The sequence below is a fragment of the Entelurus aequoreus genome, linkage group LG10 (assembly GCF_033978785.1).
Source record: "Entelurus aequoreus isolate RoL-2023_Sb linkage group LG10, RoL_Eaeq_v1.1, whole genome shotgun sequence".
NCBI lineage: Eukaryota > Metazoa > Chordata > Actinopteri > Syngnathiformes > Syngnathidae > Entelurus > Entelurus aequoreus.
Genome location: NC_084740.1, coordinates 35,237,128 through 35,253,620, shown reverse-complemented (window position 1 = coordinate 35,253,620; position 16,493 = coordinate 35,237,128). Strand labels below are relative to the sequence as shown.

The following is a 16,493-nucleotide window of genomic DNA, read 5'->3' as shown; positions in this document are numbered from 1 at the left end:
TGTTTATGTGAATAAAAGTACTTTGTTAGTGTAAATACCATTAATTTGTTGTGTAAATAACATTAGTTTGTTTATATGAATAACAGTAGTTTGTTTATGTATATAAAAGTAGTTTGTTGTTCTAAATAATAGTACTTTGTTGGTGTAAATAACAGTACTTTGGTGGTGTATACAACAGTAGTTTTTTGGTGTAAATAAAAGTAGTTTGTTTATGTGAATAACAGTAGTTTGTTTATGTATATAAAAGTAGTTTATTGTTCTAAATAATAGTACTTTGTTGGTGTAAATAACAGTACTTTGGTGGTGTATACAACAGTAGTTTTTTGGTGTAAATAAAAGTAGTTTGTTGGTGTAAATAACAGAAGTTTGTTTATGTGAATAACAGTAGTTTGTTTATGTAAATAAAAGTAGTTTGTTGGTCTAAATAACAGTACTTTGTTGGTGTAAATAACAGTACTTTGGTGGTGTATACAACAGTAGTTTTTTGGTGTAAATAAAAGTAGTTTGTTGGTGTAAATAACAAGTTTGTTTATGTGAATAACAGTAGTTTGTTTATGTAAATAAAAGTAGTTTGTTGGTCTAAATAACAGTACTTTGTTGGTGTAAATAACAGTAGTTTGTTGGTGTAAATAACAGCAGTTTGTTGGTGTAACTAACATTAGTTTATGTGAATAACAGTAGTTTGTTTATGTGGATAAAAGTAGTTTGTTGGTGTAAATAACAGCAGTTTGTTGGTGTAAATAACAGCAGTTTGTTTATGTGAATAACAGTAGTTTGTTTATGTAAATAAAAAGTAGTTTGCTGGTCTAAATAACCGTACTTTGTTGGTGTAAATAACAGTAGTTTGTTTATGTATATAAAAGTAGTTTTTTTATTCTAAATAATAGTACTTTGTTGGTGTAAATAACAGTACTTTGGTGGTGTATACAACAGTAGTTTTTTGGTGTAAATAAAAGTAGTTTGTTTATGTGAATAACAGTAGTTTGTTTATGTATATAAAAGTAGTTTGTTGTTCTAAATAATAGTACTTTGTTGGTGTAAATAACAGTACTTTGGTGGTGTATACAACAGTAGTTTTTTGGTGTAAATAAAAGTAGTTTGTTGGTGTAAATAACAGAAGTTTGTTTATGTGAATAACAGTAGTTTGTTTATGTAAATAAAAGTAGTTTGTTGGTCTAAATAACAGTACTTTGTTGGTGTAAATGACAGTAGTTTGTTGGTGTAAATAACAGTAGTTTGTTGGTGTAAATAACAGCAGTTTGTTGGTGTAACTAACATTAGTTTATGTGAATAACAGTAGTTTGTTTATGTGGATAAAAGTAGTTTGTTGGTGTAAATAACAGCAGTTTTTTGGTGTAAATAACATTAGTTTATGTGAATAACAGTAGTTTGTTTATGTAGATAAAAGTAGTTTGTTGGTGTAAATAACAGCAGTTTGTTTATGTGAATAACAGTAGTTTGTTTATGTAAATAAAAGTAGTTTGCTGGTCTAAATAACCGTACTTTGTTGGTGTAAATAACAGTAGTTTGTTGGTGTAAATAAAAGTAGTTTGTTGGTGTACATAAGAGTAGTTTGTTGCCGTAAATAACGGTAGTTTGTTTGTGTAAATAACAGATGTCTATTAATGTAATCAACAGTTGTTTGTTCATATAAATAAAAGTAGTTTCTTTGTGTAAATAAAATATGTTTGTTGGTGTAAATAACAGTAGTTTGTGTAAATAACAGTAGTTTGTTTATGTAAATTAAAGTAGTTTCTTGGTGTAAATAAAACAACTTTGCCTGTGTAAATAACAGTAGTTTGTTTATGTAAATACAAGTAGTTTCTCTTTTTAAATAAAAGTAGTAAATAAAATGTGTTTCTTGATGTAAATAAAAGTACTTTGTTGGTGGAACTAAAATGTGTTTGTTGATATAAAGAAAGGTAGTTTGTTGTTATAAATACATTTAATATGTTGATGTGCATAAAAGTATTTTGTTAGTGGAACTAAAAGTAGTTTCTTGATGTAAGAAAAAGTAGTTTTTGGTGTAAAAAAAATGTTTTTGTTGGTGTAAATAAAAGTCGTTTCTTGGTGTAAATAAAAGTCGTTTCTTGGTGTAAATAAAAGTAGGTTTGTGTAAACAAAATTAGTTTCGTGGTGTAAATAAAACAAATTTGGTAGTGTAAATAAAAGTACTTTGTTGGATTAAATAAAAGTAGTTGGTGTAAGTAAAAATACTTAGTTGGTATAAACAATAGTCATTTGTTGGTGTAAATAAAAGTAATGTGTTGGAGTAAATAAAAGTAGTTTGTTGGTGTAAATAAAAGTACTTAGTTGGTATAAACAATAGTAATGTGTTGGCGTAAATAAAAGTAATGTGTTGGAGTAAATAAAAGTAATGTGTTGGAGTAAATAAAAGTACTTTTCTTGCACAGAGAGAGAAGACCCACCATGGCAGAAATAGTGGAGCAGCTTCAGGAAAGAGAAGCAGCCCAGGTTAGAGATTTCTGCAATCATTTATTCTAAAAATGCAGTGTTTTTATGTAAATATATTCATGTTTCTGACCCCGCCCCTTTCAGGCCCGAGGCGAGGTGCCCCGCCTACCCAACGGCCTACCAGAGAAGTCTTCCCGTTCCGACCGGCCTCGTGCTCGGGACAGACCCAAACCGCGTCGCCGACCACGGCCGAAAGAGTCGGGCGATACGACGCGGCGGTCCCGGTCGGCTCCCGCCCAGAGCGGCCCGGCAGTTACGCAGCCGCCGAGCCACAGCGCTCACCACGAGGGCTTCCTCTTCCGCAAGCTGGACATCGAGACCCTGAAGAAGAGCACCAACAGGTGGGTCTGCATGATGCTTGGTGTTCAAGCACTTCAAATAATGACCGCACACACTAGCTGCCTCCTCCAGAGAGAACCAACAGTCTTGCGCTGCGCTGCCCCCTTGTGGCTTGGCTGACCTCACGCACACAAAGCAGCTCATCTCGCACCGTGCACCTCATGGCCTCTTTATCGCATGGACAGATGTCTTCCACGTGCATTCCCTGAAATGTGCATGGAAGCTAGGATATTTACCGCAGCTCCACCATGTTGGAAGTTTTTAAAAGTTGTACTTTAACCAAATGTTTCTGCTCTCTCGTTTCCGTCCTCGCTGCTGCTGGCTACTGACCAACCCTCCTACACCTCAAGGTAAGTCCTATTTAAGCCCCAACTACTTCAACCCACCCCTCCCCAGGCTGTATGTAGACCCCTGCACGTTTTCCCGCGCCTCCCTTGGCGTCCGTCTCGTGTTTGTACAGCAGTGTGTTTTCTCCTACTCCCTTCTTGGTGTTGGTCCTTCTTGCCCACCTACCTGTAAGCTCAGGTGAGTGAGGTGTCAGCTTAGCAGCAGCTACTCTGCAGCGCCCCCTAACTCGCTGCGTCTCCTCCCCTCCTCCTCCCTCCTTTCCCCACCCCCGTGCACCCTACTCCCTCGTCCTCTCGCACCTCAGCAGGTCCTGGGTCAACTTGTACTGCGTGCTGAACAAAGGGGAGTTGGGCTTCTACAAGGACGCCAAGAACATGGCCACGGCGTACAACAACGAGCCGTTGCTCAACCTGGCCCAATGTCACTGTGACGTCACCAACGGATACAAGAAAAAGAAGAATGTCTTCACGCTCAAGTACGTCCTCCTTGTCCTCGCTAAGGTGCTAAAGCGCTAGCTTGCTCCAGTCTGGATTATTTCAACATCTCAACAATTATTTTTAACTGGTCTAAAGTCTCAGAAGAGTGTCCAGCTAATCTAAAGTCTTTCAAAACTCTTTGCATGGACCAACATTTTTTCAAAGACTATTCAGCCGTTACAGAAAGTATCTAAAGACTTCTCAGTTGGTTCCCCAAAGTCTCTTGAGATTTTTCAAGTGATCCAAAGTCTTAGAAGAGTGTCGAGCTAATCTAAAAGTCTTTCCATACTCCTTACTTTGACCAAATGTTTCCGAAGACTATTTAGTTGGCACAAAACTATCTAAAGAAGTATCTAAAGACTTGTCAGTTGGTTCCCCAATGTCTCCAAAAACTTTTCAACTGGTCCAAAGTCTCAGAAGACTGTTCAACTTGTCTAAAAAGCCATTCAAGACTCTTTAAGTGGACAAAAAGTCATCAAAGACTATTAAGTCTGTACTGAAAGTATCTAAAAACTTATCAGCTGGTTCCCCAAAGTCTCAAAATACTTTTCAACTGGTCTGAAGTATAAATATTTAAATACTTTTTAAGTGGTCCAAAGTCTTAGAAAGCTGTTGAACTGGTCTAACAAAGTATTTAAATTATATTGACTTAGACCAAAAAGTATTCAAAGACTTTACTGGTAGTGAAGAATACATCTAAAGACTTGTCATTTGGTATCTCAGGGTCTCTAAATACTTTTCAATTGGTCCAAAGTCTCAGAAGAGTGTCTACTTGGTACAGAAAGTATCGAAATACTTATCAGCTGGTTACCCAAAGTCTCAAAAGACTTTTCAACTCGTCCATTGGAATACTGTTTAGCTGGTCCAAAAGGTTTTTCAAAACTCTTCACTTGGAACAAAAAGTCTCAATACTTTTTAGTTGCTACAGAAATTAATTAAATACTTTTCAATTTGTCCAAAGTCTTAAAAAGCTATTGAACTGGTGTAACAAAGTCTTTAAGGAATATTGACTTGGACCAAAAATAATTAAAAGACTATACAAGTAGTGAAGAATATATCTAAAGACTTGTCATTTGGTCTCCCAAGGTCTTTCAATATTTTTCAAGTGGTCCAAAGTCTCAGAAGAGTGTCCACTTGGTCTAAAAGTATTTCAAGACTCTTTACTTGGACCAACATTTCTTCAAAGACTATTCAGTTGGTACAGAAAGTATCTAAAGACTTATCAGCTGATTCTCTGAAGTCTCTTGAGACTTTTCAAGTGATCCAAAGTCTTAGAAGAGTGTCGAGCTAATCTAAAAGTCTTTCAAGACTCCTTACCCAACGTTTCCAAAGACTATTTAGTTGGCACGAAATGTATCTAAAGAAGTATCTAAATAATTATCTAAAGACTTGTCAGTTGGTTCCCCAATGTCTCCAAAAACTTTTCAACTGGTCCAAAGTCTCAGAAGACTGTTTAACTTGTCTAAAAAGCCTTTCGAGACTCTTTGATTGGACAAAAAGTCTTCAAAGACTATTAAGTCTGTACTGAAAGTATCTAAACTCTTATTAGCTGGTTCTCCAAAGTCTCAAAATACTTTTCAACTGGTTTAAAGTCTCAGAAAAGTGATAACTTGGACAAAAAAGTCTCGAAAGACTTTAGTTGCTACAGAAAATTATTGAAAGACTTTTCAAGTGGTCCAAAGCTGTTTAACTGGTCTAACAAAGTATTTAAAGTATATCAGGGGTGTCCAAACTTTTTCCACTGAGGGCCGCACACTGAAAAATCAAAGCAAGCGGGGGCCATTTTGATATTTTTTATTTCAAAAACCAATACAATATATGTATAAAAAATATACATTTAGGCCTCCACTCAGGCTTGATCCCGGGGACCCCAAAGAGTTTGTCAAAAAAATATAAAAAATGTGTCATTATTTATTATTATTATTATTAATATTATTATTATTATTCAAGGTTTAAATCTCAAGATCAACATTAGGTAATATAAAGTTGTAAAGATTTAAGTTGTATGCCCTTTTTGTCAAAGAAAATCCTGTTTTTTGTGGTTTTCACCCAATAAAGGTTTTAAGTGCATATTTGAGATTATATAATAATTGGAGCCTTAAAAAGGTCAATAACTCATAACAACATTGATTGTAATTCATTTTTAGTTTTTGAGCAATGACACTTAAAAAAAAAAAAGTCAGTTACACAAATCAGTGACACACACACGGCTGTCCACTTCAGTAGTGTAGACTTTACTGAACCAACTGCGCATGCCCCGAACATACATACACAACTACGAATGCCCATAAGGGACATCCACTACACCACTCATTTAAGTGTTAAAAAAAAATAAAATTATTATTTTTACTGTTAACACAATTATCGCGAGATCACCTTCAGCTCTATCCGTCAATTACAAGTTGTATTGTTGTTTATGTTTTTCTTTTGTTCATTTTAGGCCCGTTTTAAAAAAAACTAAACAAAAAAAACAGCTTAGTTTTTTTATATGGCAAACACAAAATATGCAACATTTTCCCCAAAAATATCTCAAAGTGGAATATTTAATGTGACGTAATTGGAGCCTTGAGTAGGTCAATAATTCATAATGACATTGATTTTGATTCATTATTATTTTTTAAAGAAAGAAACAGCTTGCATGGCAGCCTTGTGTTATTAGAGTCTACAATGCAACATTTTCTTGTTACATTTCACCTGTTTGCTCTTTTATACCACTTTTTATGTTTTGTTTAGTTTTTTATCGTATTTTTAGAATGTGTCGTGGGGCTGTTAAAAAATTACCTGCGGGCCGCAGATTGGCCCCCGGGCCGCACTTTGGACACCACTGAAGTATATTGACTTAGACCAAAAAGTATTCAAAGACTTTACGGGTAGTGAAGAATATATCTAAAGACTTGTCATTTGGTCTCCCAAGGTCTCTAAATACTTTTCAATTGGTCCAAAATCTCCGAAGAGTGTCTACTTGGTCTAAAAGTATTTCAAGACTGTTTGCTTGCACCAACATTTCTTCAAAGACTATTCGGTTGGTACAGAAAGTATCTAAAGACTTATCAGCTGGTTCCCTGAAGTCTCTTGAGACTTTCAAGTGATCCAAAGTCTTAGAAGAGTGTCAAGCTAATCTAAAAGTCTTTCAAGACCCCTTACATGGACCAAATGTTTCCAAAGACTATTTAGCATAAATTTGGCACGAAACGTATCTACAGAAGTATCTAAAGACTTGTCAGTTGTTTCTCCAATGTCTCCAAAAACCTTTCAACTGATCCAAAGTCTCAGAAGACTGTTCAACTAGTCTAAAAAGACTTTCAAGACTTTTTGATTGGACAAAAAGTCTTCAAAGACTATTAAGTCTGTACTGAAAGTTTCTAAAGACTTTTAGCTGGTTCTCCAAAGTCTCAAAATACTTTTCAACTGGTTTAAAGTCTCAGAAAAGTTTTAATTTGGACCAAAAAAGTCTCAAAATACTTTGTAGTTGCTACAGAAAAATATTTAAAGACTTTTCAAGTGGTCCAAAGTCTTAGAAAGCTGTTGAACTGGTCTAACAAAGACTTTAAAGAATATTGACTTAGACCAAAAAGTATTCAAAGACTTTACGGGTAGTGAAGAATATATCTAAAGACTTGTCATTTGGTCTCCCAAGGTCTGTAAATACTTTTCAATTGGTCCAAAGTCTCAGAAGAGTGTCTACTTCAGGGGTCACCAACGCGGTGCCCGCGGGCACCAGGTCGCCCGTAAGGACCAGATGAGTCGCCCGCGGGCCTGTTCTAAAAAAAATAAATAAATAAATAAATTTAAAAAAAAATAAAATTTTTTTTATTTTTTTTATTTTTTTAATTAAATCTACATAGAAAAAACACAAGATACACTTTCAATCAGTGCATCAACCCAAACAACCTCCCCCATGCACACTCATCCACACCCACTCACACAAAAGGGGTTATTTCTTTCTGCTACCAATATTCTGGTTCCCACAACATAGACAACACATCTGCAAGGGACACAGTCCCTGAAGCACACATGATTGTATAGGCTGCTGGTCCACTAACATTTTCATTAATTACTATTTTTTATGTAATTATTTTTATATTGTTTTACTTTCTTTTTTATCCAAGAAAATGTTTTTTATTTATTTATCTTATTTTATTTTATTTTTTTAAAAAGGGCCTTATCTTCAACAGACCAGGTTGTCAATGAAATTAGATTTGTTTAAAGGGTTTTTTAAACCAGGCCCAGTCCAGATAATGTCCAAGTCGGACTCAGCAACACACACCTTCATTCATGTACACAGAAAAAAATTAAGGAACTCAACAGATTGCATATAATTTATAAACAAAATTACATTTTCAAAATAAGCATTTATGTACAGTCCAGATTATGTCCAGGTCACTCAAATTAGGGAACACAACAACAGATATCATATACTCTATAAACATAATTATACTTTCAAAATAAGCCTTTGAGGACTTCTCATCTTTTTTAAAATGTTTTTTGGCATCATTATCGTTTTCAACCATGTAACTTTCTAAAGTTAGAAAATACTGAATAAATGTTTTAAAGAAAGTAATACTAAGTGAATATCTGTTTTTGGCCTTAAAAATAAACATTTTACCGAGTACTATAATTAAATTGACTAAATCATGATTGTCAATTAACTCTCCTAAAATAACAGAAACCACATTAAGCTTCATAAACAAACCAATCCTTAAACAAATTTTTTTAACTTCCACCCAAAACAAAGACACAATATGACAATACCAAAACAAATGCAGGGTGGATTCAGGCTCCTGACAACAAAATCGGCAATCATCTGACTCTGTCATATTCCATAATTTTAACATTTTCCCTGTGGGTAAGAATTTATAAATAATTTTAATTTGAAAATAGCGATTTTGCACATCGATAGTGGTTTTATAGATTAGTTTGAATATGGCATCCCATGGCAACGGGCTGTCAAAAAAGTCCTCCCATTTTCCATTTGTGTTGTATGAGGCAGCCTTCAAAGATTTCTTTATTAAATAGAAATGATATATTTTTCTATTTATTTTAGTTCCTTTTTGCCAACTAGAATTTCTTATTAGAGGTTTACAGACTAATAATTTAGTAGTTCCATAATTAATTATTTGTTTCCATCTTTTCCCAATTACTCCAGTTAGTTGATAAAATGAAAAGCTTGAGCAAGCATCACCATACATAGCTCTAAATTCATCATACTTCATAATTTTACCATTCTCATTGATAATATCATTGACAAAAATGATTCCTCTTTCAAACATATTTTTCCAAAAGAAAGGCTTTCCATCTATTACAATATTAGAGTTCATCCATATTAACTGCTGCAAAATATCGTCTCTTTTTTCTGGCACATAAAATTGAAAACACCACTATGAGTGGATTGTTTCCTTTATGAACCCCGCCATGTTTCCCAGCAGACTCTCTGGGAGGGGATCACTTGTAAAAAAGGATACAATTTATTTTGATACAGTACATGTTTTTTGTCCAACAGGACATTTGTGTACCACTCAATGTTTAAATACATCTTTGGAACAATTGATGCTTTTAAAGACAGACACATAGCTTCAAGGTTGAGAAGTTTCAGGCCCCCATATTCATACTCTTTGTACAAAACCTTTCTTTTAATCTTTTCTGGTTTGCCGTTCCAGACAAAATCGAAGACCCTCCGCTCATAAATCTTAAAAAAGTTTTGTGATGGAGCTGGTAATGACAAAAACAAATAAATAAATTGAGGAATAATTAACGAGTTGGCAATAGACATTTTACCATACAAGGTTAGGGATTTCCCTTTCCATAATTGCATAATTTTGTCCAGCTTTCTTAGTCGATTATCATAATTTACTGAGCCTAGATCTTCCAGATTTTCTGGGACAACAACACCAAGTATGTTAACTGGTCCATCTGTCCACAAAACAGGCACTTTGCATTCCATTCGAAAGGACGTTCCCTTTAGATTTCCGATCCTTAACATTTTACATTTATCATAATTAAGCTTAAGGCCAGATTGCTGTGAAAATATGTCCAAAAGATTAAGAAGGTTCCGCAAACAATGAGGAAAAATCTTATCTTTGTGAATCAGCCTTTTCTGACATGAACTTCATCAAGAACAAACACAGAACACGCCTCACTGATGCACATCTGCAAGACTCACTCAGAGTTGCAGTGTGAAGTTACACACCAGAGTACAACACACTAGTTAACAGCATGCAATGCCAGGCTTCCCACTAACTGACAAAGAAACAGATAACAGATTTGGTGTCCAGTTCAAAGTGTGACATGATTTAAAAATTTGAGAGTTTACTTTTGTATTTTACATGAGTTATTATTTGTACAAACATGGTGCAAAGTAATTCATGATTTGTTAAAAAATGTTAGTGGCTAGCTAGTTAAAATGGGATATTGTGATTTCACAAGACTGTCTTAGAAGTGATCATTTGAAAATGTTCAATTTGAAAAATGTGCACTTAGAGAAAATATAAAAATAAAGTGTTGCATATTGATATTTATCTGTTTCTATATATATTTATTGTGAGAAATCATTAAGATGATCAGTGTTTCCACAAAGATAAATATCATTAATTATTAATAATAACAGAGTTAAAGGTAAATTGAGCAAATTGGCTACTTCTGGCAATTTATTTAAGTGTGTATCTAACTGGTAGCCCTTCGCATTAATCAGTACCCAAGAAGTAGCCCTTGGTTTCAAAAAGGTTGGTGACCCCTGGTCTACTTGGTCTAAAAGTATTTCAAGACTCTTTGCTTGGACCAACATTTCTTCAAATACTATTCAGTTGGTACAGAAAGTATCTAAATACTTATCAGCTGGTTCCCTAACGTCTCAAAATACTTTTCATTCTATCAGAATACTGTTCCACTTGTTCCAAAATGTTTTTCAAGACTCTTCACTTGGAACAAAAAGTCTCCAGACTTTTTAGTTGCTACAGAAAATAATTAAATACTTTTCAAGTCTTCCAAAGTCTTAAAAAGCTGTTGAACTGGTCTAACAAAGTATTTAAGGAATATTGACGTGGACCAAAAATAATTAAAAGACTGTATAGGTAGTGAAGAATATATCTAAAGACTTGTCATTTGGTCTCCCAAGGTCTCTAAATACTTTTCAAGTGGTCCAAAGTCTCAGAAGATTGTCCAGGTGGTCTAAAAGTATTTCAAGACTCTTTGCTTGGACCAACATTTCTTCAAAGACTATTCAGTTGGTACAGAAAGTATCTAAAGACTTATCAGCTGGTTCCCCAAAGTCTCTGCAGACTTTTCAAGTGATCCAATGTCTTAGAAGAGTGTCGAGCTAATCTAAAAGTCTTTCAAGACTCCTTACATGGACCAAAATGTTTCGAAAGACTATTTAGCTGGCACGAAACGTATCTAAAGAAGTATCTAAAGACTTGTCAGTTGGTTCCCCGATGTCTCCAAAAACATTTCAACTGGTATAAAAAGCCTTTCAAGACTCTTCAATTGGACCAACAAGTCTTCAAAGATTATTAAGTCGGTACAGAACGTATCTAAAGACTAATCAGCTGGTTCACCAAAGTCGCAAAATACCTTTCAACTGGTCTAAAGTCTCAGAAAGCTGTAGGGAGAAGTACAGAGCGCCAATAAACCTAAAGGCACTGCCTTTGCGTGCCGGCCCAGTCACATAATATCTACGGCTTTTCACACACACAAGTGAATGCAAGGCATACTTGGTCAACAGCCATACAGGTCACACTGAGGGTGGACGTATAAACAACTTTAACACTGTTACAAATATGCGCCACACTGTGAACCCACACCAAACAAGAATGACAAACACATTTTGGGAGAACATCCGCACCGTAACACAACATAAACACAACAGAACAAATAACCAGAACCCCTTGCAGCACTAACTATTCCGGGACGCTACAATATACAATCATATCCCAAATTCCATACTGCTGTTTTGAGGCATGTTAAAAAAAATAATGCACTTTGTGACTTCAATAATAAATATGGCAGTGCCATGTTGAACTTTTTTCCGTAACTTGAGTTGATTTATTTTGGAAAACCTTGTTACATTGTTTAATGCATCCAGCGGGGCATCACAACAAAATTAGGCATAATAATGTGTTAATTCCACGACTGTATATATCGGTATCAGTTGATATCGGAATCGGTACTTAAAAGTTGGACAATATCGGAATATCGGATATCTGCAAAAAAGCCATTATCGGACATCTCCATTCTAAAGACTGACCGTCTGGTCCAGAAAGTCTTTAAATACTCTTCAGTTGGTCCAAAGTTTCTAAAGGCTTGTGGACCAAAAGGCTGTTCCGTTGGTCCAAACATTCTTTACAGACTCCAAGTATTCCAAGGTCTCCAAAGACCAGTTCAAAGTGTCTTTGAGGTGTCTTCATTTGGTCCAATGAGTCTTTGAAGTCTATTGAACTGGTCCAAAGTCTTCTGTTGTCGTGTGAAGTTGACATGATGGTCCTCTGCTTTGGTCACAGGACAAAAGACGGTAGCGAGTTCTTGTTCCACGCAAAAGACGAGGTGAGTTATTCTTGACCCCACGAGCATCTTGTGGGCTTTGTGACCTCTGACCTGGCTTGTCCTGTGGGTGGCCAGGAGGACCTGAAGACGTGGGTGAGCAGCATCAGCAGCACCATCAGCGAGCACCAGGACCTGTCCAAGGGCGGACTGCCCCAAGCAACTACCTCATCCACCGACGAGGGCACGCGCCGCGACGGCAGCAAGGCCGGCTCGGAGCGCTCGGACCGCGCCGACCGCATCGAGCTAGCCGAGCGGGACAAGGAGAAGGACAAGGAGAAGGAGAAGGACAGGGGGCGGGAGAAGGACAGGGGTGAGAGGTCGGACCGGGCGGGCAAGGCGGAGACAAAGCGCTCGGAGAAGAGCGGCAAGAAAAAATGATGGCCGACTTGTCGAGGCGACACAAGCCCCGCCTCCTTTCCCCCCCTCCCTCCAATGTGGGTGGAAGCTAACATGCAGGAAGGAAGAACTTAACTCAACTGACTTATTCTTCTCTTCCTGCCCCTCAACACAAGGCTCCGCCCCTTGCTGGCCGTCCAGGGAAGTGCGGAGGAAGGTTAGCAAGATAGAAGCTAAAGTAGCTCGCGCTGTACCATTTGTGTGCGTGCGTGCGTGTGTGTGTGTGTTAGTAAAGCAAGCTCACTATGCCAAACTGAATGAATGCTAACATGCTAGTCCTGTCTGACTGTTATCACAAGCACTGTTTGTTTTTCTACACACTCTACATTTGTCATCCCCCCAATCAGCGGCATCCTTTCAACGGGCTCTCTCACGGAGACCCTCGATTGTGCGTGTCCGTCACAGCGCTCAGGTTTCTCCCACTGTTGTCAGCGTCACGTGACTTAAACGTCTTCCAGGCACGAGGCAGAGGGGCGGCGACCCCTTGCGGTGTCGGCAGCGGGTGCAAGCGAGAACACGGATGAGCGGGTCAGTCATTTAGACAACAATCAGAAGCAGGACTGCTTCAGCTGTGGTGATGTTGCGTGTCAGACCGGGTGGGAAACCAAGTCTTGTTTTGGTTCCTGCCTTTAAACGTGCCGCTCGGCCCCAAATTGCTTTAAGCTAACATGGCGAGTGTGCTAATTGTACAAGAGTGAAGTACGCCAACAGTCATGAGTACAAAACAAACATTGTGTGCGATGCTAACACCCTCAAAAACGCATTTCTAGGGCGCCTAGTGTGAGCTAGCTAGCAGACACACCCAGAACAAACTTCTTTACAGCACTGTGAATTTTTGGAACGTCACACGAAATAAATATAGAGGGAAATTACTGCCAAAACTCCACAAACACGCAAAAATGTTTTTACTAATGCCCGACGATTCGCAAGTAAAAAAAACTTTAAAACAATGAAAAAAAACATTCGCAAGTAAAAAATATTTTTGCATTGATTGATTGAAACTTTTATTAGTAGATTGTACAGAACAGTACATATTCCGTACAATTGACCACTAAATGGTAACACCCGAATAAGTTTTTCAACTTGTTTAAGTCGGGGTCCACGTTAATCAAGTCATGGTAAAGTGTGACAATGTTTGCTAGTAAAACAAACAAATTGCAAGTAACAACAATTTTCTGCAAGCAAAAAAGTATTTGCCAGTATAACAAGAATTTTTGTTCAATAAAAAAAATGTTTTAAGTAAAAAAATGTTTTTTCAATTATAAATACAATTTTATGCATATTAAAAAAAACAATTTGCAAGCACAATTTTTCTTCAATTAAAAAAACGATTTCAAGTTTTAAAAAAATGTTTCTTCAATTAAAAAAATAATTCACAAGTAAAAAAAAAAGATTGGCAAGTTAAAAAAAGCATTTTCTTCAATTAGAATTTTTTTTTGCTAGTATACAAATGCTTTTCTGCAAGTAAAAAACTATTTGCAAGTATACAAACCATTTTCTGCAAGTAAAAAACATCGCATGAATAAACACAATTTTCTTCAATTAAAAAAAAAATATTCGCAAGTAAAAAAAACAATTTCCTTAATTAAAAAAATCTATTTGTAAGTAAAAAAAAAAAAAAAATTCTGCGAGCAAAAAAATTATTCACAAGTATTAAAAACATTTTTGTTCAATTAAAAAAATGATTTACAAGTAAAAAACAACAACAATTCTATTCTATTATAGAAACAATTTGCAAGTATACAAACAATTTTCTGCAAGTAAAAAAAATTTGCTAGTTAAAAAAAATAATTCTTCAATTAAAAAAACTATTCCCAAGGAAAAAAAAAAAGATTTGCAAGTTAAAAAACATTTCTGCAAGCTAAAAAAATATTTGCAAGTATAAACATTTTTGTTCTATTAAAAAAAGATTTGCAACTAAAAGAAAAACAATTTTCTTCACTTATAAAAAAACAATTTTCAAGTATACAAATGCTTTTCTGCAAGCGAAAAAATGATTCGCAAGTATACAAAAAAAATTTCTGCAAGTAAAAAACAATGTGCATGTAGACACAATTTTTTTTAAATTAAAAAAATGATTTGCAAATTAAGAAAAAACAATTTTCTTAAATTACAAAACAATTTGCAAGTAAAAAAAACAAACAATTTTCTGCAAGCAAAAAAATGTATATTGTTCCATTAAAATAATGATTCACAAGTAAAAAAAACCCACTAATTGTATTCAATTATAAAAAACTATTTGCAAGTATACAAACGATTGTCTGCAAGTACAAAACTAATTCACAATAATAAACACACTTTTCTTCAATTAAAAACAATTCACAAGTAAAATAAAACCATTTGCAAGTTAAAAAACTTTCTGCAAACAAAAAAATTACTCGCAAGTATAAAAAACAGTTTTGTTCAATTAAAAAAAGATTCACAAGCAACAAAACCATTTTATTCAATTATAAACAATTGGCAAGTATTCAAATTATTTTCTGCAAGTAAAAAAACGGTTCACAAGATAAAAATAATTCATCAATTAAAAAAACTATTCAGAAACAAAACGTGATTTGCAAGTGAAAAAAATGTTCTGCAAGTATAACAAATATTTTTCGTCAATTAAAAAATTGATTTGCAAGTAAAAAACATACAATTTTCTTTAATTACAAAAACAATTTGCAAGTATACAAACGCTTTTCTGCAAGTAAAAAAATGATTCGCAAGTATAAAAACAAATTTCTGCAAGTAAAAAGCAATGTGCATGTATAAACACAATTTTATTCAATTAAAAAACGTTAAGCAATTTAAAAAAAAATTCTGCAAGCAAAAAAATTACTCGCAAGTATAAAAAACATTTTTGTTCCATTAGAAAATGATTCACAAGTTTAAAAAAAAACAATTTTATTTAATTATACAAACAAATTGCAAGTATACTCATTTCTGCAAGTAGAAAACAATGGGCATGTATAACACGATTCCCTTCAATTAAAAAAAACGATCCGTAAGTTAAAAAACAACAATTTTATTCAATTATAAAAACAATTTATACAATTTTCTCCAAGTAAAAAAACGAATTTGCAAGTATAAACACAATTTTCTTCAATTAAAAACAATTCTCAAGTACAAAAAACTATTTGCAAGTCAAAAAAATTATTAGCAAGTAAAAAAAACACATTTTTGTTGAATTAAAAAAGAACAAACTAAAAAAAACTGTTCTCCTTTGTTATTTTTGGCAGACGGCACCATGCACAAATAACAATAGCTCTGACAGCTTTAAATTAACTCATCAGCACCACCTGTTGTTGTAGAGTGCGAATTATGGCTGCTGTGAATGCAAGTTTGTGAAATATTACTGTCAAACTGTCAAATATTACCTGCAAATCGTTGGGCGTGAGTAAAAACTTTTTTGTGTATTTGGAGTTTTGGCAGTAATTTCACTCCATATGAGTACAAAACAAACATTGTGTGCTGTCTAAAAACTATGCTCACACCCTCAAAAATGTATTTCTAAGTCACCTCACGTTAGCTAGCTAGCAAATGCGCCTAAAACAAACTTCGCTTCTTTCACGGCACTGTGACTTTTTAAAACTCTACACAAAAAAACATGTGGCGGTTTGTTTCTGACACGGACATGATCAAGCTTATCTTCTTTTTCGTTGTGTTTAGGACTCTCCGCGCACGTTTTGCGTACGAAGTGCGAACGCAGTAATTTTTCCGCGCATGTCCGCCACAACTAGCAAGGAGAAGGTGTAAATGTTGTAAGAATGAGAAAATGATGCGATGCTGATGTCACATTTGGACGCCAACAACCTCAAAACAGACTGCACATGAAAAAAGCAGCCGAATTGTTCTTTTCCTGCGGGCCTCGGCGTGGCAGCTGACATGGAATGATGAATAAAATACGTTTTGGTTTATCAATAAAACACTCACATCCTCTTA

The 16,493-nt window shown here is 35.2% G+C and overlaps 1 protein-coding gene across 6 annotated transcripts in view; it reads left to right on the top strand.

The window, feature by feature from the left end:
- Positions 1-16,493, top strand: part of LOC133658508 (spectrin beta chain, non-erythrocytic 4-like) — a 139,198-nt gene extending 122,705 nt beyond the window's left edge. For 5 of the 6 annotated variants that reach the window (XM_062060624.1, XM_062060626.1, XM_062060622.1 and 2 more), the window contains 5 exons: positions 2,415-2,475; positions 2,560-2,816; positions 3,467-3,637; positions 12,131-12,173; positions 12,249-16,493. In XM_062060624.1, the coding sequence (XP_061916608.1) occupies positions 2,415-2,475; positions 2,560-2,816; positions 3,467-3,637; positions 12,131-12,173; positions 12,249-12,551 (835 nt within the window). In that variant the 3' untranslated portion in view covers positions 12,552-16,493. The remainder of the gene's footprint in view (positions 1-2,414; positions 2,476-2,559; positions 2,817-3,466; positions 3,638-12,130; positions 12,174-12,248) is intronic. The other variant, XM_062060623.1, reaches the window with a different exon arrangement.